Source organism: Spinacia oleracea, chromosome 3 (assembly GCF_020520425.1).
Source record: "Spinacia oleracea cultivar Varoflay chromosome 3, BTI_SOV_V1, whole genome shotgun sequence".
Classification (NCBI taxonomy): Eukaryota; Viridiplantae; Streptophyta; class Magnoliopsida; order Caryophyllales; family Amaranthaceae; genus Spinacia; species Spinacia oleracea.
The window spans coordinates 8,994,592-9,021,145 of NC_079489.1; the positions used below are offsets into that span (position 1 = coordinate 8,994,592).

Here is a 26,554-nt window from a genome sequence, read left to right on the forward strand (position 1 = left end):
GCTCTTCCTTTAAGGCTGAAATCAAGGCAGTGGAACATGGTCTAGAGCTAGCAATGAGAATGGGAATCTCCAAACTGCAAGTCCAAATGGACAACCAAGCAGCAGTCCTAGCCATTAGACGTCTAGAAGATTATGGAGGCGAGTGTGTGCACAACATTAACAAATGCAGACAGTTTCTAGCTAACCAAGCATGGCAAACAAAAATTATACATGTGTTCAGAGAAGGTAATCGAGCTGCGGATTGGCTAGCAAATCAAGGTGTCACCCAGAACAACAAGATAGAGTTGATTCAATTCCCGCCCCTAGCTTTAGGACGCATTTTACATGATGATGTAGTAGGCGTGGCTATGCCGCGATTAATTCCTCCTTAATTTTGTAGCTTTGTTTTCCGGGGCCTAGCCTCACTTTTGCATCAAAAAAATAAAAAAAAATCAGTGGCGGCGCTAGGAATTTTCCGTCAAGGGTTCGAAGTTTTCAGGGGGATAAAAAAAAAAGAAAAAGGGCCCCTAAACTAGCTACTGAGAATAAAAAATACAAAAAAATAAAGAACGATAACTATAGAAAAAATAGAAAGCAAAGGATAAACAAAGAACAATAACTATAAAAAAATAGAAAACAAAGCATAATAACTATAAAAAAAATAGAAAAACTAAGAACAATAACTGCGTCTACAGGGTATTGGTTAGAAAAGTGGACCACTGCGCGCTCATCAACACCTATATTTGCACGCAAATGTATATATTTGTTTTCTTTATTTAATTTTCCAGATTCACAAAGTCCAGTAGGGGTTCAGTTGAACCCACTGAACCCCTACTGGCACCGCCACTGAGTGGCAATGAGGCGACTCTGATGTAAACAATGTGATAAAACTTGTGTAAAAGAAACAAAAGTGAACATTTTGTCAAAGTTGAGGGTGGAATGAACCTTAATCCAAACCGAAAACCGAACTTTCACCTCTACTTAATACCGTCTTCGTTGTTTTATCTTTTCGTTATTATTTGACCAAAATTGTAAAACCAAACAAAACAATGAAAAACATGACACTAAAAGTAAATATTATCTTTTCAAAAGACTTGGTCATGCTCTTTGGATGAAATTACAAAAGAATCACTTTCAAACCAAAATAAAAATCGTACATTACACGGGCTTAAACCTAGTCATTGTTAATTTATTGAAAAAAGCTAATTTATGGTTTGGCCTTTGATTGTTCTATAGTTTGGGCTTAAAATGTAGTTACATATTTATATTTTCTAAAAATTAACTTGGATTGTTTTATATGTTGGGCATACGGAGCATTTTGATATGGCTTGGTCCCTTATTATGGGAGTTTCAAATTAGAATTGGTGTATAAATTGTATCCAACAAGGTACCCGTTCTAAAATAATGAGTACCGGAAACGAAACCTATTGTAAAAGGTTCCTAATTTTGTTTCCACGATTCAGGGTACCCTAACTTTTTGCTCACCCCTAAAAGCATGAACATTGGGGAGGATATATAATATCATCCTCCTTTACACTCTCTCTCCTCCAAAGTAGTATCCTCTTTGATGTAGAAATGGAAGAGAGGATACTACCTTGGTAGAGGATTACAATATATTATATATCCTCCATGTAAAGAGGATATATGGTAATTGAGAGAGGATATATTGAGCCACGTGTCATTTAATAATTGGCTAGTTTTAAACAATTTTACATACGATTATAATTTTATAACGGTAATAAATAAAAAATGGTAAACTTATTTGTAAATAAAAAAAAACACCAACGATTATATTTTTTTTTCCTCTATAAAATGAACCTAAGTTTAACCATATTTCATACCTCTCATCTTTTTCATGATGTACTTGAAGCACACATTGTAAGTTAATTATTGTCATTGTATTGTATTGTACTCCCTCCATTTCTTTTTGTTGTATCTGCTTCCATTTTAAGCGTTTATTTTTGTTATATCCGTTTCAATTTTTGGACATACATTTTATCCTTAAATACCCTTATATTTCTATCTAATTATCAAAATACCTAAAGATTCCCCACCTAAATTTCCTCACCCCTATTATTTAATTCTTTTCTCTTCCCCATATACCCACTCTCTCACCTCCTTTATCACCCATCATTATCACTGCTCTCTCTTACCTTATTTCTTTATTATTTTCTTTATTATTTTCTCTCTTCTTTTTTTATTATAATCTCTTACATACAATCATTTTTCTTACACCCAATCATTACACTTATACCAATACAATTAAGATTCCAATTTTCTTAAAAACACCACCCTTTTCCAAATGGATACATCATTTAGGAATGGAGGGAGTATTATTATTAATGTTATTTTAACAAAGTTTATTATTGTCAAGGTTATAAATCGATTTATTTTATCAATAGTAATAGAAAAATAATTTATTAGGCTAATTTATTTTGTAAATACTGGAAATTATCCCTAAATTAAATATTTTAATAAAAAAGATAATATATAATGGGGTATGTAAAGTAGGAGAGAGAAACAAGAGAGGATTCTATTTAATGTGTGGAAAAAAATAAAAATAGGAAAGATGAAGAGGAAGGAGATAGTAGAAAATTATGTGGAAAAAAGAGAACATGATGTGTCATAAGGAAGAAAATGAGAGAGAGTTAAAGAGAGGATATATAAATCCTCATCAATAATCTTACTCTAATAGTAATCACAACCCATTTATTTTCTAAAAATCAGTCAATTTATTATGTCACTATTAATTAGGAACTCCATTATTCATCGTTAAGTACTCCGTACTTTATAATTGATCAAATAGATATTAAATGGTACGGAGTATAAGCGAAGCATTATTAATGGTCGATCTCAATCAAGAGGACAAGAGGCACACAAAATGCTGGCGTTCCATGAAAGTGCAGATTAGAAGGTACAAAATTCATGTGGCACCGACTCCATTCCTACCCGTAATCATTTCATTAAACCAGTAGTTTAATATAAGGTATAAGTATAAGGCCTTTGTCAAAACTCAATAATTAGGGTGAAGAAAGCCAAAGGTATAAGGAATATAAACATATTTGCAAGATCTAAGCCGTCAAGTATGGAAATAATGAGTGATGTCTTTTTCATGCTACGACCATTATTATCCTCATGTACACAAAGTTTCTAACTTTCAACGATTTTTTTGTTTAAGTTGGTGCTAGACGCCTAGACCTGGTTATTGGAAAGGTAGTTCAATGGATATAGGGTCAGGGTCAAGTTAACATGGAATTTATTGGATATGGTCATTATAGGGTCAAACTTATACCGCAATAATTTTGAAAACTAAAATAGTAATGATATAAAAAATTATGTGTATAGCTTCGCATTCACTTGTGCTTGCAGACGACTTTTTTTTTTCGTTTTTCATTGCTCGTTTATTGACTTGCCCACTATTTACCCGCCACCCGATTTTGACCCGCCTATTATCGACCCGCAAAAAATGACCCTTTTATTACCCGACCCGCTTTTGACACGCATCGACCCTGACCCAACCCGCCTGATAACCAAGTCTAATTGGTGCGAATGAGCTACAATGAGCAATAAGAATTACAAATAGAAAAAAGAGGATTTGAGCCTACAACATATCATACACAAATCTTCAATCTTCAATCTTAACCACTTAACGGTTGTTTTAAAACTTCATAATTTTGAATTAACTCATAATAATTCTATCTTTTGTATATATAAAAAATTAATAAATAATATAGGTAAAAGTTGTTCCAAAAAGCTCCTAAAGTTATTCAAAAGTACATCTTAGGAGTTAGGACCGATTCATCATCAATCCGTCCATGATACAATGCAAGACCTGCTTGGCAGGTGACTAATCATCATCCTTGGACTTTAACCTTAAAATTCTTGATGCTCAGCAAGAACAATGGAGTTTTATAATTTCTTTCTTTAGTTTCTTACCATATAAGTACTTGGAAAAACTCACAAGTTCCATTATTCATCAATTCATCACAATTTAAAAAGCAGCCGCAGAAGAAAAATAAAACATGAAGCAAGAACGTGATTGTAAGGATTAAATGAACAAAAATCAGGGGGGAAAAATGTACTTATATGCAAAAAGGAACACAAGAATGACGAATTACAAGTTGTGATGTTCAGCAATCTATATTTCGTGACTTACAGTGAGACGTAAAACTGAACTATTAGGCATATTTATGAACATGCTAGTCCGTAAAGGAAAATCTACACCAGCAAAAAGGAATTACAAAAAGTTGTGGAAGGGGGTTGATTGAAATGAATTAAGGACCTGGAATGGGAATGGGAATGCTGGAATTTGAATGCCTGCATTCACACGTGCATATGCTTCTTGATCCCTGTACCATACGTTGTGATCTCCTGATTTGAAGTTTGATGTTCACCAGCTTACCAGCAATCTGTAGCACCTTTCTTAAGTTAGCATATCAAGTACTGGACTAATATAGCAGGAAATCAGGAATGTACATGTACTGGAGTATTCATTAGGCAAAGGAGGGGAGAGGAGTTGTCCAGTAAACATTTTACAAGAATGCCAAAGTTCACAGAACACAGGGACGGTAAAATTAAGACATACCATTCTCCATGTCAAGTCTTCAGGACCTAAAGGCTGTGCTGGATTTGAGTAAATGAAATGCGTCGAGTACTGAAAATTAAAACAATTCCAATCAAATAAATTACATAGTAAAACCAAGCAAAAGACAAATAAGATAATTATGTTAGTTCATAATGAAAACCTTCAACAAACCAAAACACAATTTGAATATCAGGGTGAAAAGCACATTATCTCCTTTCTCTTTTACTTTAGGGTAGAAAGGCAAGATGATGATAGACGGCGAGCAGATAAAGGGGGAGGTTCATTTTAGATGCTTTGCACCTGGAGTAAAATTTGTGGACAGCTAAAAACACAAACCTTGGCCAAGAATTTCTGTTTCTCTCTGATCTCCGAAGGACTAAAATCTTTGAGGTATGTTAATAGCCAACCGGGACTCAAGGCATCACTTGATGAGACAAATACAGCCATCTGCATGTATAGAGGCAAAAAGAATCTTATTAGAAAAATCATTTCAAACTGCTAACGAGTATATAAACAGATTCTGAAACACATTTGGCAACTAAGATGATTGGCTGACTGATCCAGACAGAACCAGTAAGAGAATTAGTGAAACAGACAGAAATCTGATGCAAATGGTAAGCAGCATAGCCTGATAATATAGTAATGCACGTCAAAAGTTTGTGGGTTCCATATAATTGTAGCATGTAGTTAGAACCAATTGCATCCAGACCAGGCCATTCCAAGGCATCCTTCAGGAAGTATGAAGGATGCCCACAACTTAGTGAAACAGTCGGAAATTAATGAAAACCGTAAGAAGCAGCATAAGCTGATAAAATGCTAATGCACGTCACTGGAAATTGTGGGCACCATATACTGGTAGTAAGATATTAGACGATATTGTTCTATGGAAGCAGGCAAGTTCTTATTCGGCTTTACTTAGGGCACAAAAAGGGATGTCTGCTTTTAGGGCCTAGTCCTGACTAATCCCTTGGCACGAATCCGGGATGCTTATGGGGTGGAATCTAAGTGGGGGGGTAACTAATTGCAACTAAATCAAGTTAGACTTTCATCCTTCAGAAAGTATGAAGGTCATGCAACCTGGTAGAAATTACAAAAAATACAGTTCTTGAGCAAACTTGATGCCGTCAGACCAAAGATTAGAAGGTAAGAATGTACAACAACAGTCAAACTTTTCACATCCATCTCCTCACCAGTGTTTCACGCCCAGTTTCTCATATTACCATACAGAGGAATTATATACATAAAACCTTTTGGTTTTTTACTCAGCCACTGGGTCAAGACATTACTGTTTATCCTCCAATGAGAAAGCAACACTTAAGTTCAATAATTCTATTTACATCAGAGAGATATAAAAGAATCATGGTCGAAGAGTTTTTGAAAGAATGGATATATAATATATGTACATCCACAGCGCTCAGTTGACTACTGATAGACCTATCTATAGCTGCCTAGCTAGTCAGCAATAAGCCGGAAAAAGTTCATATAGCAGTAGTTAATAAATAATCAGCAGTAACACATATCTGATCGGTGGAAGAAAAAGTCCTTTCACTTTAGAGGTGCATATAATGTTTTCTTTTAAGGTAAAAAACGTTGCCCTTCAATCTTCATAGCATTTAACCTGAAAAATCTTTTATTTGAAAGTTGCTATGTGAAACTCTAAAAGTAGCCAAAATGGCATTGCCACAGCCCATAATCATACCTTCTTGTAGTCAATGATTCCTTCAAATGGAAGCTCCAGCTCATCACTGACTATAACAGGGATGCAGCCACTAACAATAGCATCAAACAATCTTGCAGATGATGGAGTGTCACCAGCTGGGCTCAGGCAAAAGATGGACCTGACAAGCAAGAAAAACTACTCAGCTGAGAAATCTCAAACCATTCAGGCTAAACATCACAACAGTTCACAAGACCAATAAAACGAACTGAGAATTAAACCAACAAAGCATAAAAGTAGGTTATCTAGGTGGAGTTCATATATCTCACTTGCGCATTCCATTTTGGGCTGCAGCCTTGCCCGCCTCTCCAGCTGACCCTTCCTCAATGACAACACCTTCAGCACCAGACAACTCCACCACAAGTTTTGACCGGATCTTTCCTCCCTGAAGGGCAGACCAGCAATATAAGTAGCGGAGTTTCATATGATGTATGGCATTTCTAACATAATTATTTCTTCTTCCACAAGCATAATAAACAAGTAGTTCATTTCCAGTAATCAAGAGCAGGATAGCTATTTAATCAAGAAAATCACAAGATAATTTACAATTGTACGCATAACCTTTACCATAACCCCAAACCCGAGCATGACAGAAAGGATGATAATGATTAGTAACAATGTCCAAGACTAATCTATACACTAGCTATCTGACTCCATCTCATAATAAATTCCTAGTTACACATTCCACGAAGACACAGATGTTCATCAGACTCCCTTTGAAAAGGTGTATCTTGCCCAATTGAAAGAACATTCAACTTTACAGGGAACCATAAACTGTAGCAGTAATGATTATAATGAAGCTTAGAGAAAGTAAAAGAATTAGAAAAATGGAAACACGTCCATGGACTTTGACAGAAGATGAACACCCACTTTGGACATTCCAAACTGGAATATGGACATTCTTTATGGGACAGAGACCATAAGCCCAATTTCCCTTGCAGAAAAAGAGTAAGAACTTGGAAACATGTCACTTCAATTTACTCACAAACCGACACAAACTAATTTATAATAATTCCCATCTAAATTTAAACACTGTGTGCAAGTTTCTGTTAGAAAGTTTCTTACAGCATTTCTTTTAAGTCTCCCGCGAAAAAACAGCAGTGTGCTTCTCTTGGATTCATTTTCCCGCAGACAATAAGCATTGCAAAAATCGACATTCGAAACATATGGAAGAATTAGGTCCTTCTCAAGGTACACCTGGCCAGGCTTGTACCTGAATCAAATACAGGACAAACTTCAGCTACATTAACTTCTTAGGTGAGAATAAGATCACATGAAAAATAACAAACCAGTTTCCTGTGGAGTCCATGTCAGGTAATAGCCAAATTGCAGTTTTCATAAACTTGCGAACTGATTTAAATGACCAAGGATGATGAACAGGAAGTATGTGGTCTCTTCCCCCAGATCGCTTCCATGCTGGCTGATCAGTCACCCACTTTAAAGCTTCCTACATTAAAGAATCACATACAGTTAATTAACCAAGATCAATAGACTCAGAAGAAGCCATCATCTCAGAGATAAAGATCTAAGGAGGACTTTTGATCAGCTTAAGGCCACTCAATATGGCCCTGCAAAATAAATGTTGGTTTGGCAGTAATTTTAGACGCAATGCTACTGTTTGACACAACCAAACCGGCAGAAGGCTGCTTTTGTTTTCTCTTTCTTACATTGAGCCATTTAGGTACTCACTATTATCAACTTCAACAATAATGTTGATCTGGTAGAATTGGTACTCATAGTTTAATGTAATTATTGCATTATTATTAGTAACTGGTCTATAGACTTTTTCAACCAAACTTTTGCATAGGGTTATTAGTAGTTAGACCCTTGATTCACTAATGCATTATGTATAACTGGATTTGATCTTACTACATAAGTCAATATTCCCTGAGAAGTTGCTAACTTGCTAAACCATAGTTATAAATTTTCAGGTTGAAAGTTATCAAGCATATTTCTTAAAGATGACCAAACCTCGAGGAGGAAGAAAACAATCCCACATAAAGATGACAAACTTATGAAATGATTGTTTACATAAAACATCATGCAAAAGAAGCCGATGAACTTGTGAGTAAAATTATGCACAAGAAAGAGGGGCAAGATCAGAAACTGAAGCCGGATCTTTGCAAGTGTAAAAACTTCAAACTTTTAACATCTAACTCCAAGAGTCCAAGCTGGGTTGTCTAATGATCTTCAGTTAAACAAGGACTAGGAGGTATTTGGAATGTTGGTTAAAATTCTTAAGAAGCTAAGTTCCATTTACGAAATATTCTTACACCTCAAAATATGAACTGCTTATAAACCAACTAGTTATATTCACAAATTAACTGCTGTCAAAGACTAGCTTCAAGATAATAACGCATGTAATCCCAAAGTTGAACCAGCAAACAGAAAACATATGAGAAATTGAGAATATGAAGGAAATAATGTCAGGAGCTTAAAATAGGTGAAGAAATAATGAGCAGCTGAATAAGGAAAATGGAAAAGGGAAAAGGAGCCACTGAACATATAAATCCAAATCCAATACAAAATTGCACGCATCACAAAACAGACACCAATACAAGGTTTAAGTGTTTAACTAAAACAGGAAAAGAGAAGCTAAGAACAAACATAAATTAATATTAGAGAAGCACTCACACCCTGTAAAGTGCCTTGCACTGCTGTTTCTCCATCAAGAAGAAGCTGATGGTGGTGAAGAATGGGATATAGAATATATCAGCCTCGTCTTGCTTGTGAACCCGTATGACGTTTTTTAACACCCTTTCTGACTCTGGAGCAATGAGATCAGCCCAAAGCCAGTAGTCAATTGAATGCTGCAGAACAGTAAACAAATGCGTTCAATGCTCATCCTCATTCCCAATTAAATTGTCAGATTATCACTGGCAATAGTAACACTAAAAAGTGAACCAATCTATACACAAGGGCGGAACAATGTATAAAAAGGCTCAAGGCGCAACAAGGCGATTTGGGGTTCCCAGCGCGGCGCGCCTCGGTGCGCCTCATTGAAGTGAGGCGCCCTAATAAAAAGTAAAAAAAAAAGGTGAAAAAATGGTGTATGCCTTGGTAGGTGCGCCTTTTTGCGCCTTTTTGCGCCTCAAAGTGCGCCTTTGTGCGCATTTTTGCGCCTTGGTGCGCCTTTTTGCGCCTTAGGTGCGCCTCATCGAAATCGCCTCGCCTAGACAATAAAAGGCGCTGGCTCCAATCGCCTTGCGCCTCAGAGCCTAGGCGCGCCTTATACACTGGGGCGGAAATCAATACACCATCAAGTGTACCTAGCCACAATTCATTTAACAAGGGACAAACTCAACTCTTAATAAGTTAATAGAACCGTATTACTCCTTCTGCTCCACTTAAATAGGTCATGATTCTACTTTGGGACGTCCCACAACAAGGCCACTCTACGCATCTACTCCTTAATAAGTTAAAATATGTATTATCTCATACAACATTATGTTTAGGATGTGTAGCATCATAATAAGATGCGTGTTCTCAACAACTCGATGAATTATGAAGCGTAATTACGTTATTTCAAGCCAATTTCATATAAATTACCTCTAATTTGCCCACTAAGAAGAAGTATGTCTCAAAAGGAAAGTATTGCAAGCTTTGAAGAACTCTTAAGTTCACAGTTGTCATATTCGAATTCGGATTGATTTCCAAGTTTTGACATGAGATTGTTATAAAGCTCACAACCTAAAATGCCATTCCTAAAAATTCTCAGATGATAAACAACATATAGATGCTAAAACAATCAACCTAAGCAAAACAACAATTTCTTAGGCAAACAGCAATGTAAATAAAATATGCTTCAATCTCCATAAAATAGTACAGAACTTCACCTGCTCGATAAGGCGGTGGACAGGACTACCATTAGAGGTCAGATTAGAGGTCTCCTTGTAAGTATTCCGAAACAACCACAGTAGATCATAAGTAAACTTCGACGGCATTTCATACACATAAACCCTAATCGGCATCGAAGCAGCAGGATAATAAGAATCACCGGAAATTCTCACACTCTCTCTCCACCAAATCGAATCATCCAGCTTCCTTACACTCACAGCATCAGCTGAGTTCACGGTATCGTCCTTCGGATGCTTAGGGAGCTTGTTCGTGAGGAAATTCTCGAGCGATGAAACGAAAGAGTACTCAAAGTTAGGGTTAGGGTTTCGAATTGAGAAAGTCGATATGGAGGACGGAGCAGGTGGTGATGAAGAGGGAGAAGAGAAGAAGAAGATGATGGAGATGAAAGTGATGAGAGAGAGAATGATGATGACGATTGGGGAAGTGTAGATTGGTCTCTCTCTTGAGGATGGTGACGAGTGTGGATGTTTTCCTGCCATTGTTGGAAGTTAGGAGAGAGAAAGTGAGCAGAAGAGTGAGAGAACAGTGGAGTGAAAAGTTTGAGAATTGAGATCTGGATTTTTTTGTCATTTAACACCTTAAAAAAAAATTAGTTTTTGTAATTTAACACCTTACTTATTGTTTATTGTTTTTAAACACCTTAAAAAACAAAAAAAATTAGAAATCAACACCACTTGACAATTTTTGTTAGAAATAACATTAGTTTTTAACTATGCTAAAGTTCCCAAGGCATAATATGGTGGTAAACAACTCCTTCTACCATCAAATTATGCTTTGGAAGTTATAGCATGATTAAAAATCAACGTTTTTTTCTTATGGAAATCGTTAAGCGGTGTTGATTTATAAATTTTTAGATTTTTAATGTGTTTAAATATAATAAAAAATAAGTAAGGTGTTTAATTACAAAAACTAATTTTTTTTAAGGTGTTAAATGGCAAAAAATCCTTGAGATCTCTATCTGGTGAAATGGCGATGGAGGGAAAAAGTTGAATTGGGTTTGATACCGGGCTCCGGTTACTCACAAATAACCACGTTCTCTTAAAACTGGTTTAGGTATTTGTGCCCTGTTTTTAAATGAACGTATAGTTTAAATACAAAAAATATATAATTCATACTCAAAGAATATATAGCAAATGAACTTATATTTCAAATTCAAAGAATACATATTTCAAAATTTTACTTATACATGTTTATTGAAATTATTCTCCATGTTCATTGAAATCATTCTCCATGTCATCAGATTCTCAATTAATGTTCATCAGATTCTCAATTAATGTTCATCAGGATGCAGAATGAGTATTATGCACCCGAGTGTATAATCCAAATTCCGACGCTCTCGTGTGTCCGGTTTCCCTAATGAGAATCGAACCCTTTGCTACGAACTTGAGTCTACTTGTATGACTCAATGCGAATTTTTTGTAATTCTCTGATAGATTAGTTCGTCATAAATGGGATGCTAAACAATTGTGAAAGTAGAGGATAATAACTTGATAGGAGTAAGAAAAAATGAAAAATATATTATATCCTTGTCTTGTTATAAACATGTCATTTTCTATCATACCTTAAGGTACATTTTATTTACTTATTTTCATTTACTTTTCCTGAATTATCTTATCAAAACTTATTAGAGCTTATCATAACTTATTTTAGTTATAAATTGTACTTGAATAATCGTTGTTTTACATAAATTTATATTATCTGAACTTAACTAATATTTGAATTTATTTTTCCTGAAATAAATAAAAATAAAATAACAAAATAGTGCCTCAACCATTCAATTTTAGTTATTGTGAGTACAATTATTATTCCGTAATTTTTAAACATGTATTATTAAATATTTACTAAAGCTAATTTCATGGAGAATATACCCTAATAAACATTAGATAAAAAATGTTTTAAGCCCTTTGTAAAAAAAAAAAAAATGTTTCAAGTTCAATACTTCAATAGTGATAGGATTATAAGCTTGTGTAAAAAAACAATGAAATAAGTCATTAATACATGAAGTCGTGAATTTATTAAATTGAAGAATAAATGGCTTAAAATATAGGCAAAATTGTCAAAAAGTACCTTGTTTTTGTCTCAATTAGGAAAATAGTACCTTAACTTTCTTATTTTGTCAAATAGTACCTTGAATTAAAATACTTTATTAAAAATGGGACCTTACTGCCATATTCCGGCCAATTTTTCAATTTACCGGCCATTCATTCCGTTCATGGGCACAACTTGGGAGGCAAATAAACGCGTGAGGACACGCTCTAAACAACAAACCACATTCAAACTTCCTTTCCTCTTAACTTCTTCTCATTTACTCCTGCATTTCTGCTTCACATTGAATCTCAACCACCATTTTCGCGATCAGTCAACATTAAAACCTCAACCACACCATCTTACTCATGCCTGCTTATTTCCCTCTTGAGTAAATCAATTTGGGATTGCAAAATTTGCTTTTCAAGTAGCAATTGGTTGGTAACATCCTTCTGCCAGTCAAGGATACCTTCGTCCACCCACTCAAAAAACTTGCATCCCCTTCTTCCAGTTGCATAGTCATAGAACTTGCAGGCTATTAACTTTCTTCCTGGGTTTTTCATTGTCCACGCCTTTAATGGCCCAGCATAAGGAATTCCACAGTCACATGCATGTAGTGCGAAATCTTTGAAGAGATGAATGAGAATGGGAAGACATCTGTAATGGGAATCAATTACAAGCAATCAATTTCAGTTTATTGCAACAAGAAATCCAACAGAAGAAAAGATAGAAAATAATACCTTTGGATCTTAAATTCAGTTGGTTTCCCCCCAATAAACTTGCTGCTTCCCTCCAAAATAAACGGATGTAGATCTTTAAGTATTGCCTAGGTGTTGTTGTTGTTGTTCTTATAAGAGGTAAGCAAAGGCGCGTGATTGTTTGGCTTGTTTGTTGCACACGCACAATAGTTTGGAGGGATAATTGAAAAATTGGCCGGAAAAGGTTGATTTTGCCCGGAATGTTGGAGTAAGGTCCCATTTTTAATAAAGTATTTTAATTCAAGGTACTATTTGACAAAATAAGAAAGTTAAGGTACTATTTTCCTAATTGAGACAAAAACAAGGTACTTTTTGACAATTTTGCCTAAAATATACTGCTGTACTAGAGACCAAGGAGTATGATTAACCATCTATTCGCATATAAATAAAAGAAGGGTCATCATCCATTCTACATTTGAGTGCTATGCAATCCGAATTGCAAACGAGAAGAATACAGGAGTTAAAAGGGAAATTTACATCCGGGCACATGGCGAAATTACAAAATTACAACACTCTCCTAACTAATGGAAGTTTCTGTTTTAGGGGCTCGTTTTATTTAACCCGAATCCCATTCAATAATACTGATACGCCATCCTATATCCTCATTTCTCACCCACAAAAAACTCTGAATTAAGGAAATGCCATTTATGAAACTATTCAACCTGTAGTTGTTGATTTCAACATCCAAAAAGGTTTTGCCTTCAACAGCAAGGCACATCGCCTGAAGCAACAAGAACACACTTCAATTGTGCTCAACACTTAAACAAGGCATGAATTAGTGTACCAATGGAATTACAAGCACAGCTCCTAAAGAATTCAACATTACTCAAATCACACACCAAAGTATGAAGTATCCAAATCTACTTACAGAGGAGCGGCCATAGACAATGTAAATGTTATAAGTCCTCTACATCACATCTATAAAATTCTTATGCATTATATTCCTTTAGGTCTCAAACACATATCCAGGCATCATCAAACAGCAATACAGAACACCAGAAGATCTCTCCTTTGCATAAAATGCAGAAGTTAGAAGGAGATGAAATCATCTTTAGCTGAGTCTGGTTTCTTAGGCTCAATGCCGGAATTTGATGGGGTGACAGATTTGGTGCCGAAGATCATCTCGTCAAGATCGTCCATCATGTCATCGTGTTGTCCTCCATGAGAATTGCCCCGGGATCCTGATGGTTTCCTTACAAGTGAATCTTCTTTCACACCTCGGGGAGACTCTTCAGGCTCAACAGCAACAGGAATCACGGCTGGCTCTGGTGCTGATGCCATAGTAGAAGGCAGTTTCATATCATCGTACTTGGAGAGGACTTTCTGGATCTCATCGTTTACATTGAGGGCCTCAAAGAGGAGAGCCTCGTTATCAGTAGCAGTCTCAATGATCCTCTGAACAGTGAACTGGGACTGGCGACACTGTTGTACAAGCGTCGTAGTCAAATCATCCTGCCAAAGGGAACAAACAAGTCTTTCGGTTAAGCACATTAGAAAAAGTGCATTAGTTAACAAATGTAGACGAACTTACCACAAGGAATAACAGGTAACATAAACAGAAAACACAAAGTACAAGCAGCTAAATTAAAGAAGGTAGCAAGGTACAATGACATAAGCAATGGTGAATTGGTGAGAAGTAGAAAGAATGTTTATCAACAGAATTAGCAGCTCGTTCTGCTAAATTTTCATTTTTCACACTACAGTTTTGAAGTTTAATCTGAACTCTACAGGTCCATATGTAAAGTATATGGAATTCAACCATTATGCAGATTCCCATGAATGTTGCTACATTCATAAAAGCTTTTCAACCTGCATATAAATGTGAAACCAAAGTACCATGTAGCTCATTGCAAGCTTTCGGGTTCAGAAGCCCGTGGAAGTTTATTACAGACTAAGAGCGCAAGTTAGTAAACAATGGAGAAAAGAAAATGTGGAATTAAAGGACCATGCAGCTCATTACAAGCTTCCGATTTCAGAAGCCCATGGAAGTTTACTACAGATTAAGAGCGCAAGTCAGTAAACAACTGAGAAAAGCTTCAGCACAACTATAGTATAAGTTCCAGAATGCAAAGCCTGGCTTTGTCAACTGTTAAGGCTCTGGAGTCTGACTGCTTTAATATACTTGCCAGCAATTAGTGCAGTCAAGGGAGAACAATGGAGGAACAGAAAACCTTTAGCATAATACAATGGAAATAATTCCAAAATGAAAAGCTTGATAATTTTGTTGACTGTCAAGGCAATAAGACTGAGCGACTGTGGGAGTGTGGAGCATAGACAACAAACTCAAGTAATTATATTTGGCAGGTATTGTTCCAAATTCTAATACGAAGAATATGATATGAGGTGGGACTGTGGGACTGTGGGGGCAGCTAGAGCCCCAGACAGAAATCCCAGGATGGTCAAGTTTTGGTGTGCATCACGGAAATAATGACCAAAGACTCTGAACATGTGGGGCAGTGGGGGGAATGTGGTTTCTAGGGAGACCCAAATTAAAATGGGAAACTTCAAATCTGCTTTGTATGGAAATATGGATATTGATTGCAAAAATATTGCAATTATTATGGATATAATGCCAAGAGGTTCCAGCAGGTGTCCGCAGGTGTCTGCAGGTGGAATTTGGAACAAGAACTTGCATCTCTACCATTATAGAGTTAAGTAGTCAACAAAAGCAATCATGGTAGAGGGAAACCTTGTAAACGCACTATGAACTTATATAAACACAAACATCTCATGATCTGCACAGAACATAACCTCAGATTTTGGGACAACAAAAAAAAGAAGGGGTGGGTGGCTGTTTAAACATAGGCCAGCCAGCAGCCCAGCATGACATCTCAGTGCCTCAGTTCCTCGACAAGTTCTAGTTTTCTCAGATCAATTGGCAAAGTCTTTACAACAACTCCTTATTCCTAACAACATGGTCTATGCAAGACCATGCAAGACCATGCAAGACCATCTTATACGCAGATAGCTTGATGTTCATGATTAATTAGAAAGAACACCAGGATTAATTATTTTATTTCTTTTTCCAAATAAATTTAAGATAAAAAAGTCAACTGAACGGACATCCTATAGGTGATCAACTTCTGAACTCTGTGACCCAGCACATAAGGAGCACCTCAAGCAACCAGAAGGCATTAGCCCAGTGGGGGGTTCACAAACCTGGAACCACCAGTTTGGCGACACAGGCACAAGGCAGAATATTAATTTCATCAACTTTCACGATGTTAGGTTTTACAATTAGAAATCATCATTCTTCTACCAAAAATTTCTAAAGTGGCCAAAGTACAAAATTAATTTCAAAGAAGAACCTTCAACGTCAACATCTAGTCATCACGGTAATTAACTACCCAAGATGTACTTGTATAGTATTGCACACCAAAACATAAATGTCTTTAAGGGAAAAGAAGGAGAAAGTGGTACAGGGTGGATGACACGATAACCTTATTGATGTAAAAACTCACCAGACTAACTAATCCTGGAGCACAATTTCCAAGCTAATTATGGCGAACATTTCAGGGCAATGAAGCTAGGCGGATGTCATTTATCCAGAACTGAAATGTAAATTATTACATCAAAAACAGGAAACTCTGTGGTATCTCCTTACCATCCATCCTTCACTACTTCATCCTGCCAACCCTTGAGAGGCAGGAGGAAAAGTAACTTAATTGAATTGAAGCAGAATTTTCTATCACTCGAGTCTTTATGGTTGTGGCCACAATGAGCAAACATTCACCACGACAAATTACCAGGCAGGTTGACTGAAGTCTAAGAAGTAATATAACATTCAGCACCCCATCTCTACCAGAGTCCCAGTTACCATAGTACACTATTCCCACAAATAATTTTAAAACACCAAACTGGAACCTCAACTTGTAGGAAAAGAATAGTATAGCTGGAATCTTTACTATACACAGTTGATGGAATCTGAATCTAATCATGCACTAATAAAGAATCTCAGGGAGCATGGCTAATTACAAGTTAGAGCTCCCTTCAATAAGAATTTTGATATAGCAATGACCAACACCAAAAAAAATCATGCAAAGCATTTACATATAGCATCGCCGAGCATGTTATGCATATATTCAATATAGTACATTAATCTAACACGAGTCTTGTCTGTAAAGGGACATCTAATGAGCCAACAGTTAAGCTAAGATCATATCACTTAATTCTAGACAAGAGTAACTGAAATATTAAGTTTGGATACCTGCAGCACATCTTGTTGGGGAGAAGATGATAGAACGGTTGAAAGAAGCTCTAAGCAATTCCGTGCTACATTAAATGCTTCTTTTGTGTCTTCTTCTGAGAAGCTTTGTACTGGAATATCAGGCTGTGCAAGAGTTGCATTCACTTCTGCTTCAGGGACAGAGCGAGGAGGGGTAAAAACGGGTGCCAAACTCTCATCATCACGTCCTGGGAACCGGATTCCTCTCGATCTCAAGCTCTATTAAATTAAAGAATTAAAGAATAACACGTTAGAAAGATGAAAAAAGGATAACAAATATCTGTTCATTCTAAATAACATTTTACTTAATAATTTACCAGTAAGCAAAAGATGGAAATATACGAGTACAAAACATTATCATTCTGGTCACATCAAAAAAGGAAGGAAGATGAATATGCATCTTAGAAAACAGACATACCTTATATGTTTCTTCAAATACAGGCAAGTATCTGAGTTCGTTTGAAGACTCCCCCCAGGATTCAATTAACATAAGTGCCTTGTTCCTGTTCATAATCACAGTTTGAGGGTCATCAATCAACTTCACCATCTCATCAAGAACCCTCTCAGATGCCACCTCAGAGAAGGCTTTCTCGCAGTTCTTAACAACAGTTTCGAGCAACACCATAGACAAATACTGAACCCTAGGGGTCTTTAACATAATCCGCTTCTTTATCCCTCGAATCAAGTCAATACTATTGACTCTCTCTTGATTAACCATGTCACATATCTCCAGATTCGTGGCCCAATCTGGCTCCTCGAGGGTCTCCGCAGTGGCCTCCTCAACAATCTTATCCGTCTGATTCGGCCCTTGGAATAATTCCTTCATCTTGTCACTCATCGAGCTCACACTAGCACTCATTTTCTTACCAACCTCAGTCCCACCAATCTTTAGGCGCTCACCCAATGAGGTCACTTTATCCATCAAGTTATCACTCATCTTCACAAACCCCTCTAGTTCCAAATTATAACCCAAAACACAACGCCGGTTATTCTACAAGCAGCGACGACAGACCTAAATTGTGCAAAACAAACCAGCAAATTTGAAACAAACTTATTTCAGATTTTCAGTTGAATTCAAAGCACAACAATCACACAATTCAACAGAAAATTCAAAAGAAGCTTATAACTCGTCAAACACGTTAGAATCTTGAATCAGTGAAAAATACAAGGGTTTACAAGAAATTCAAAAATGAAACCAAGATTTATCAAACAATTCAACACGGAAACGAAGGAACGACGAAGATTCAAAGTTCAAACACCTAGAAAAAAAGTCCAAGCACTAAAGAACAAAATTAAAATCATGAAAAGGACATTTGATCGAAATATCAAATTAAGCACAAAAATCCAAAAGAAAACTCAACTAAAACACAGCACGATTCAAAGAAAATACAACAATTAATTAATCAATTAATTATTTAATTAGCATAAACACCGAATAACATCAGTATAATCCGAAAAATGGAAGTAAAAATATGGTCAAATTAAAGTTGACTAAGCAGATCAAATGAAATTAGAAGGAAATGCGTGTATAATTTGCAGAAAATAGCAAGAAATGGAAAGAATAGGTGTCTTACCTTGGAATTGAAGGTGGATGATGAAGAACAGCAATCCGGCGATATCGGAGGAGAGAGAAATTGGGGAGGAAATATAGCGATAATCAGGGAAAATGCGATGACGATTATGACTTGAGGTAGAAGCTTCCGACGAATACTCAGTACTTGCTTCTTTTATAGTCTAGTGTTTCGACTTTCGCCAGCTTTATGATGCAATACCTACTTTGCCCCTACTTTGCGATCAAATTTCAAGTTGCATGAAAACGGTTACGGACACAATAAAATGGCAAGTAAAAATGGAAGACACGGATCATGATACATGAGGCGGGCAATATTCTATGTTGAGTAAGGTAAAATTAGTTGTACGTTGAATATTTTGTACGAGTGCGGGTATGTAAGAATATTCATAGTTAGGCAGATTTTAATTTAATAATTTTATATTATAGCGTTCATTGTACATGTAATGAGATTGTTACGTAATATATAATGTCATTGTTAGTGACTTTGTATAATTGTATCGAATATATCTTTCAGTTATTGTATTGTACTTTATATTTTTCATTCTTACGTCGAAAACATACGAGTACGTGTTTTTTTCTGACATTTTCTGGTTTAGAACTATCTTAGAAAGAATTTTGGAATATTACACAGTTTATTTAATAAAATTAAAAAATATATTAGTATATCAAAAATATAATTCTACGTTTTAAAGATGGTAATATAAAAGGTTGTACTTCTTTTTGAGGGAAAAATGAAATTTTATAAGTTTTAAAAGATAGTAATTCCTGAGAGATAACTTGAAACTCCATCCATGACCTAACTAAATAAATAATATTTAAACTTGAGTCAAATCCAAGGTAACCTTGTACAAACTCAAATGGACTCAATTAAGATTTAAGAGATGAGTTTGGTAATCTGGTCCGAACATGATCTATAACTTAACTACTAGACTCAAACCTAAACGAACATGAGTTAACAAGTAACTTGATGATCACTTGGTTCAAACAAAACTCAAAACGCAAGCTAATCTATATATTACTTTATACTAAAACAAACACCAGGAATGACATTGTGGTGCAAATTTTTCCGCCAAATTCCCCCCCTAAAAAGTGTACTCCTCACGTTCTTTTTATTAGTTACTTATGGAATATTGTACAATCCACTAAGAGGACACCTTGTACGTGAATCTCTAAAGAATCTCACCCATGTGGTCATGTGGTAGAGAGAAACAAAATTAAGAAAATATGGGTAGGTAGAGTGTAGTGTTGTTAAATTAGAAAACAAAGGGATCACTTGCATATTTATTTGACACAAAAGGAGAATTACAATTGTAATATAAGGGTAAAAGGGGAATAATTGTTAAATAAAGAAAGAAAGATTCTAAAAAGAACTAATAAAAAAACATCTCAATACGAAAAGGGGACTAATAAACAAGAACGGAGGGAGTATCTGTAAAAATTCCTAATTACCATACTTCCATCACCTAAATTGTTCTTCTCTCAAAATTATAAAATAAAATGTTAAATATAATAATTTTAAAAAGAAAAATAAAAGAGAAAGAGGACCCAAGCTGATATGGGCTACTTCAAAATTACAAACGGGTCTGGGTCTGTTCTCGGATCCGGATCACTACTGATTTTAGTCTTGGTTTTGCAGTCTCTTCAAAAACCACCATTATTCCTAAAACCACAGTCTTCTCTCTCCTCCTCTTCAGCTGCCCGCAAACATTGAGAAGGGCATGCTGCTCACCGTTTGATCTCCAGGATTTTCTTCACTCTGCAGATTATATTTGACGATGACGATAATTTTTTAGGTGCCATTTTTATTTATTTTTTTCCATTTATCATTTGGATAATATTCGCTGCTGCAAAATTCGGCTTATTCGGCTTGGTATGTAATTTTTTCAATTGTTTTTGCCAATTTCTCTTTGTTAATATGCATTTATTTTCATATGAAATACTGAATGTTTTGAGATTCCAGTTATTTTTTTAGTTTTCTGAATATTTTTTGATTAGTTGGATTATCTTGTTCATTGCTAATTGATTCAATAATTGAAGTTATGTGTATAATCATAGATACCTGATCATGTAAATGCATTGAAAATGTTGATTATGACATTAGTTTTGCTGAATTTGTGAGTGAATGACAGTCAAAGTCTCAAAGATGCTTGCCTTAGCTATACTGTTGGCATATTAGCTGCATATGTTTAAATATTTAGTTGTATACACAGAGAAAATTATATAGGCGGCACCCTTTCCGGTGTCCGGTGATTCGCGGGCATCTGAAATAGTGATTGAGTGAATGTAGATTGAGACGTCGAGTTAGTAATCTTAGTAACAATGTGTTGAGCATCTAGATTGGCAGATTGAAATTTATGTTATGAGGAGAATTATTGTATGTATCACCATGATTATAAGTCATATAGTTGTTCTCGTCACAAGATAATGGCATTTCTTGTCTGTTTAGTTAGTAAATCGACTGTTTAATTCGTAGGGTGCCTTAAGTGATGTATAGTAGGTTTTTCTTGTCTAATTATTGTTTGTTTTTCCTCTGGTGATGAGGTGTTGGTAGTTGTATTGTTACTGTCTTCTTTTTGATGTTTTTGTTATCTTAATTGTTAGACACAATAATATGTAAGGGTTTACATTTACTATATATATCTACAATGCTATAAATGATACAATAATAATTACATATTATTGTGTCTAACATTAATTATGGCGTATTTATTGATTATCAATGTTAGAGTGATTGTTCTATATAATTAAATCATCTTATTTTCTAGGTGGCTATTGACTGGTAATAAGAATTAAGGTGTTTCTGGAAGTAGTGTATCGGCCGTATGATGATGGCTCTGACATGGCTAAGTGCAATTCTAGTTGGAGCTGGGTGCCTTGCATTAGGATACTACTTTGGTAGACATCATCCTCGTTTCTTTCTTTCTGCTACGACACCTAAAGCTAGCGCTACCGGTAGTGGAAGCAAGAAAAATCGTGCCCAAGAGCCCCTTGAGATTGAGAAGCTTGCTGACCTTCTTGAAGATTTCAAAATGGTGCTTTGCCCTTCCTGATCTTTTCTTTTATTTGGATATAGTTACAGCATAAGTTGTTTAAGTATAAGATTGGTACTACTAAAAAAGAGGTGTTAGATTGATAGTCTATGAAGAAATGACATTCTTTTTGTTTGTTTTTTCGAAAGGTGTTGGTAGTGAGGAATGACTTGAAGATGGGCAAAGGAAAGATTGCTGCCCAATGCAGGTACTGGCCCTAAAGATCTAATCATGTAACCGGTCAATCACATTCGCATATGATTTATTCTTCTTCCGTTTCTTGATTGTTCTTTTATATGTTTCTGGGAGTATACCTTTATTAAAAACTTACGAAGATGTTATTAAGTGTCATTTCAGTCCATTCTCAACTTCCCTTCAGGTGCTAATTTGTGCCAAAAACCTACCCTTTTCGTTGTTGCATCCCCTAGACACCTACAAGGCTACAACATGTTTTTATTGCATCATTTAGTAGTATGCCATCCATGAGTTGGTTTGGGTTTTTGGCAACCAAACCACTACCTAGTTCTGTGCTTAAATAGCTGCTGTCTGTGCATGTCCTTGTGGCATATTACCCTGTCCAATCTCTTTGAACTGGCAAATTATGTCAAATTCAAGCACCAGGGATACTTCTATTTCTACTTATTTAATTTTGCTGTTTGTGTTTTTATCTTCTGAGCAGTCATGCAACCTTGGGTCTTTACAAAAAACTCCATAACCGAGCACCAAAAGCATTAAACAGGTGAGTTAAATGTGAATGCTATTCTGTTGATTCAATTTCTCAATTTTATATTGGTATACTACTTACTGCGATTGCGTCTATATGCAGGTGGGAGATGTGTGGGCAGGTTAAAGTAGTTGTCAAAATTGAAAGCGAGGAAGATATGCTAGCTTTACAGGTGAGAATGGTTCAGAAATTTGTAGGTTGAACAGTAGAATATTTTCGGATCTGTTATTTCCATTTATACATACTAGAAGTCACTAGAATATATGCATCAAATCACTTCTTTCGTGAGCGAACAGAAAGTCTCAATTACAGACTTATCTTATCTTACACAATACTCGCAGGTTTATTTTTTAATGTACCATAGTCTTGGACTTTGCATAACCCTTTTTCCATATGTAATGTGTATTGCTGTTGGCCTTATTTGGTTGATTTCTCAGCTCAGTTTTATGGATCCTCTTCAGTAATATTTGAGCCTTGCTTTGATTTATTTGAGCTACTGTTCCTTCAGTTTCTTTTGTAATACCCTGCTGATTAAGAGTCATTGTATCTGTTATGGTTATGCCATTAGATTTAGTACTGGTTTCATTGCCTTTGAAGGTTCAAGTGGCCATATCTAGCGCCAATGGCGTATCCAGGATTTACGTATGGGGTATGCAAAGTTATGTAAGTTGAGTGGTTGAAGTAAGCGAAGAAGGGATAAAAAGAAGATGCAAGTGTTGGAAAATGGATGTAACCAGATTCGAACACCATTACGCCAGTCTTCAAAACCAACACACTACACACCACTTAATCACGCTCAAATTACAACTTGCTGCGTGCAATTATTTGGTCTAAAGCTACTTCAAAAACTTATATAACTAAATATCAGATTGTCAGGGTATGCAACTGCATACCCTTTGTACATGCTGTATGCTGCCCATGTCCGACATGATGGTTACAGTGATACTCCATAGTAATGGATTTCTTGTTGCATTTGTCTTCTCGTGGGTATGGATCTGTCTCTCAATTCGATGCTTAGTGTTCATGTCCAAACTTTGGAATGTGACGGATTTTGTGTCAGGGTAGTTGGTGTCACTTGTCTTGTTTTTTGCCAAATTATGATGTCCAGATAGAAGTTTTGCTCTCTTAATTGACATGCTAGATCTCTACTAAAGATGTAACCATTAGCCGGTGGAATTGAGAGGTATCTCTCATTGGTTTATGATTCCTGATCTGTGGTTTTATACTTTCATACGGTATATGCTGGTTGCCTGGTTCAACATCAGTTTTCGTATTTGTTCTGACACTTTAGAGTGTTAAAGTTGTCCTCTGTTTTTATGTTGAAAAAGCTTATGTTATCTGCTGATTCATGTTCTCATGGTCTCATCTTAGCGCCAAGTTACCTAATTCCTCAAAATTTCTTCTTATCTTTATTCATTATCATCTCAATACATTATTTTTCTGGGAACTACAAAATTGTTTCTGGTCCTGCTTTACCAAGCCTTATCAGATGTTCAGTACATTAATTCTTTTGTTTATGCCTACTTCAATAACAATTATGATTTCATTAGTGATACACTCTATGCCTTGTTATGAGAACCAAGTATGTGATGTGTGGATTATTTTTTTCTCTTTTTCTTTTTGTTCTAAATGAAAGATGTTCTTCTTTTGAACTATTACTTTACCTAGTTAATGCTCATTGTTTGTTTCTTCCAAGCGCAGAAAAGGGCCAAGTCAACTCATATACCCACACATATCGTAATAGACGCCGGAAGAACTCAAATAGCTCCAAGTAAGATGTTAACCAATATACATTATTATTGATCAAGCATGTTACTCCTTATAAAGTTCCTTTTTTTTAATAATGAACATCCAAGTTAATTATTGCTGTTAGGCATATGCTTGTTTGACATTTAGGGAATTAGGGCAAGTCAGAACTCAAAAATTGTATTGATTTGGCTTGTAACCATGGTTAGAACAAGGCTGTACTGACTATACCACCTAGAGTAGCTTATACTTGCATTATAGAAGCTGCTAAGATGAACTTAAACCTGAAAACACAAAGATTTCTGGAACCTCATTATCTATACTTTGTGTCTGTGTCTACTCGTACAAAGGCACGCATATGTGTATGTGGGCGCACCACACAGGGAAAGTAAATAGTTTACAGTTTGATTTTCTGTTTTTGTTGATTGGTAATCACCTGTTTTTAGTGTCTGGAAACAAGAGATAATTAGAGGTAACAAAGTGTTGGGATATGGAGATTTCTGGCTGAGAATCAAACTGTTTACAGTATTATCCTGAGTGTTGAGACCCCATATATGAGTACCTATGTGAGTTGTCCTAATACTGAAGAAGAGGAGAGAAAATGACCAATTGATCTTAGAACGAAACCTCACTTGAGAGCCTATCTTCAAATCTTGTCAAAATTAACAGTAAATGTTTCTGGCTACCTCTTTAAATGCATTTCAATGATGTATTTCTTCTTATCTTGCAGATTCACGAACGGTCATGGCTGTTCTTGGTATGTATCAGCTTTTGTCTCATATGTTTTTTGAATTTTCACCCAATCATTGTCTTATTAATTTATTATGAGTTTTATGACCTCCAAGCCCGTATCTAAATAATATTTTGCTATTGTAGGACCTGCCGACATGGTTGATGATGTTACCGGAGGACTGAAGCTTCTGTAATTGGTTGCCATTTAGGCCCAGATACAAGGACATGATCTAATTATATCTTGGGGAAAGGAACCTGGAACAGCAGGTTCTGCAAATTGACCACGTTGAAAGTACGATCACCAGTCCTTGCTAAATGCTTATTTGGTGCAACACCCCCCGTCCCCCCACCATTCTAGTGATCTTTTGTTGCCTACTTATTTGGTGTTTTGCCGATGGCATGGAGGGTTGTTTTTCCGAAGAAATGAACAGAGAATTCTGTGTAACCTTTGATGATTGTCTGTCTAATTAACTTTTAAGTGATGCTCAAATTGATTGAAGTGTGGAATAGGATTCAGTTACTGCAGAAAGGGTCTTCAGATAAGCTGTTTACGCAGCCCAGCGCTAAATCATCTTATTCTTTGATGAACTATGTTTTAGTCCTGTTATGTTATGCTTTTTTCCCCTGCCATAGAGTTGAGCCTGGCCCGACACGCAAAAAGCCAGCCGTGTGAAGAGTTAGTAGTTAGACACCATGCCATATCATTAAACTCCTATCTAGTTGATATATTAGTGAGCATAATTTGACAATTAATTAAATGTTAGACGTTTGATAGGAGAGTAACCTTAAAGTAAATGAGAGAAAAGTGGCTCTTAATTAGACCTGGTTATTGGATAGGGTAATCAATGGATAATTGGATATATGTTTAGCTTGAAGATACATGAGTTTTTATTCGACAAGGTTCTTATTATAAAAGCCTTTTGGACATGGTAAATATAGGGTGGAAGTTACCACCTAATAATTTTGGATTTAAAAATAGTTATGATAAAAAAAAGTCATATGTACACATTCGTATTCAACTTTGCTCACATTTGACTCTCTTCTTTCTCATTTGCTCGTGTATTGGTTAACCTATTATTAATATGTTACTGACCTATGATCCGCTTTGACCAGTGATCAGTATTAACAGGTCCCATAACCACACCCTTCAAGGTGACTTTTTTTTTTTGTTTTTTTTTTACGGCGAGACTCTCTTACTTTTGTGACTCGATCCATTGTTGACCTGCTCTCATCCGATCAATAACCGGGTCTACTCTCAAGTAGTAAAAAAGTAAAGCATATTAGATGCACCCGAGTGTACCGTGCACTCTCTCACATTTTTTCCTTACATGTGAGAGGAAAAAATGTAATAAAAACCATCAATGGACATAAAAATACTCTTAGGTGCACCAATTTTCAGTCAAAAACAAAACGGGGATGAATTAACACCACTTTATTCACGACTGACGAGGATGACCTACAAAACTTAAAACAACCAATTAAAAATGACCGTATAATAAATTTATAAAAGGAAAGATTTTTTCACGTAACAAATAATGTGAAATACCCTAAGAGGAAATAAGGAGTACGTAACAAACCAAAAAATAAATAAATAGAGGGAGTA

The 26,554-nt window shown here is 35.8% G+C and overlaps 3 protein-coding genes across 3 annotated transcripts; 1 reads left to right on the top strand and 2 right to left on the bottom strand.

Moving 5' to 3' along the window:
• Positions 1-4,042: 4,042 nt before the first annotated feature.
• LOC110786110 (probable arabinosyltransferase ARAD1) lies at positions 4,043-10,685 on the bottom strand. Its single transcript, XM_021990630.2, has 9 exons — positions 10,118-10,685; positions 8,918-9,091; positions 7,571-7,728; positions 7,347-7,494; positions 6,551-6,666; positions 6,264-6,402; positions 4,901-5,011; positions 4,565-4,633; positions 4,043-4,388 (listed from the first exon to the last, which is right to left on the bottom strand). The coding sequence occupies exons 1-9, from the start codon at positions 10,616-10,618 to the stop codon at positions 4,254-4,256; spliced, it is 1,551 nt and encodes a 516-aa protein (XP_021846322.1). The 5' UTR covers positions 10,619-10,685; the 3' UTR covers positions 4,043-4,253.
• A 3,003-nt stretch (positions 10,686-13,688) lies between these two features.
• LOC110786111 (TOM1-like protein 1) lies at positions 13,689-18,921 on the bottom strand. The gene is made up of 4 exons (XM_021990631.2): positions 18,722-18,921; positions 17,566-18,159; positions 17,130-17,366; positions 13,689-14,374 (listed from the first exon to the last, which is right to left on the bottom strand). Exons 2-4 carry the CDS (start codon positions 18,082-18,084, stop codon positions 13,952-13,954), a joined length of 1,179 nt encoding a protein of 392 aa, XP_021846323.1. The 5' UTR covers positions 18,085-18,159; positions 18,722-18,921; the 3' UTR covers positions 13,689-13,951.
• Positions 18,922-20,359: 1,438 nt separating this feature from the next.
• LOC110786114 (uncharacterized) lies at positions 20,360-25,480 on the top strand. The gene is made up of 8 exons (XM_021990635.2): positions 20,360-20,590; positions 21,486-21,752; positions 21,899-21,957; positions 22,429-22,488; positions 22,576-22,645; positions 24,175-24,244; positions 24,950-24,976; positions 25,096-25,480. The coding sequence occupies exons 2-8, from the start codon at positions 21,543-21,545 to the stop codon at positions 25,143-25,145; spliced, it is 546 nt and encodes a 181-aa protein (XP_021846327.1). The 5' UTR covers positions 20,360-20,590; positions 21,486-21,542; the 3' UTR covers positions 25,146-25,480.
• The last annotated feature ends 1,074 nt before the right edge of the window (positions 25,481-26,554 follow it).

Coding starts and splice junctions, on each gene's coding strand:
- LOC110786114 (XM_021990635.2), top strand. CDS start 21,543: ATGATGATGGCTCTGACATGGCTAAGTGCAATTCTAGTTGGAGCTGGG. Junction 21,753..21,898: donor TTCTTGAAGATTTCAAAATG/GTGCTTTGCCCT, acceptor TTTTTTCGAAAG/GTGTTGGTAGTGAGGAATGA. Junction 22,646..24,174: donor AAGATATGCTAGCTTTACAG/GTGAGAATGGTT, acceptor TTCCAAGCGCAG/AAAAGGGCCAAGTCAACTCA.
- LOC110786111 (XM_021990631.2), bottom strand. CDS start 18,084: ATGAGTGATAACTTGATGGATAAAGTGACCTCATTGGGTGAGCGCCTA. Junction 17,367..17,565: donor TATTTGAAGAAACATATAAG/GTATGTCTGTTT, acceptor TTAATTTAATAG/AGCTTGAGATCGAGAGGAAT. Junction 14,375..17,129: donor CCCAACAAGATGTGCTGCAG/GTATCCAAACTT, acceptor TCCCTTTGGCAG/GATGATTTGACTACGACGCT.
- LOC110786110 (XM_021990630.2), bottom strand. CDS start 10,618: ATGGCAGGAAAACATCCACACTCGTCACCATCCTCAAGAGAGAGACCA. Junction 9,092..10,117: donor TCCACCGCCTTATCGAGCAG/GTGAAGTTCTGT, acceptor ACTGTTCTGCAG/CATTCAATTGACTACTGGCT. Junction 4,389..4,564: donor AAGACTTGACATGGAGAATG/GTATGTCTTAAT, acceptor AAGGTGCTACAG/ATTGCTGGTAAGCTGGTGAA.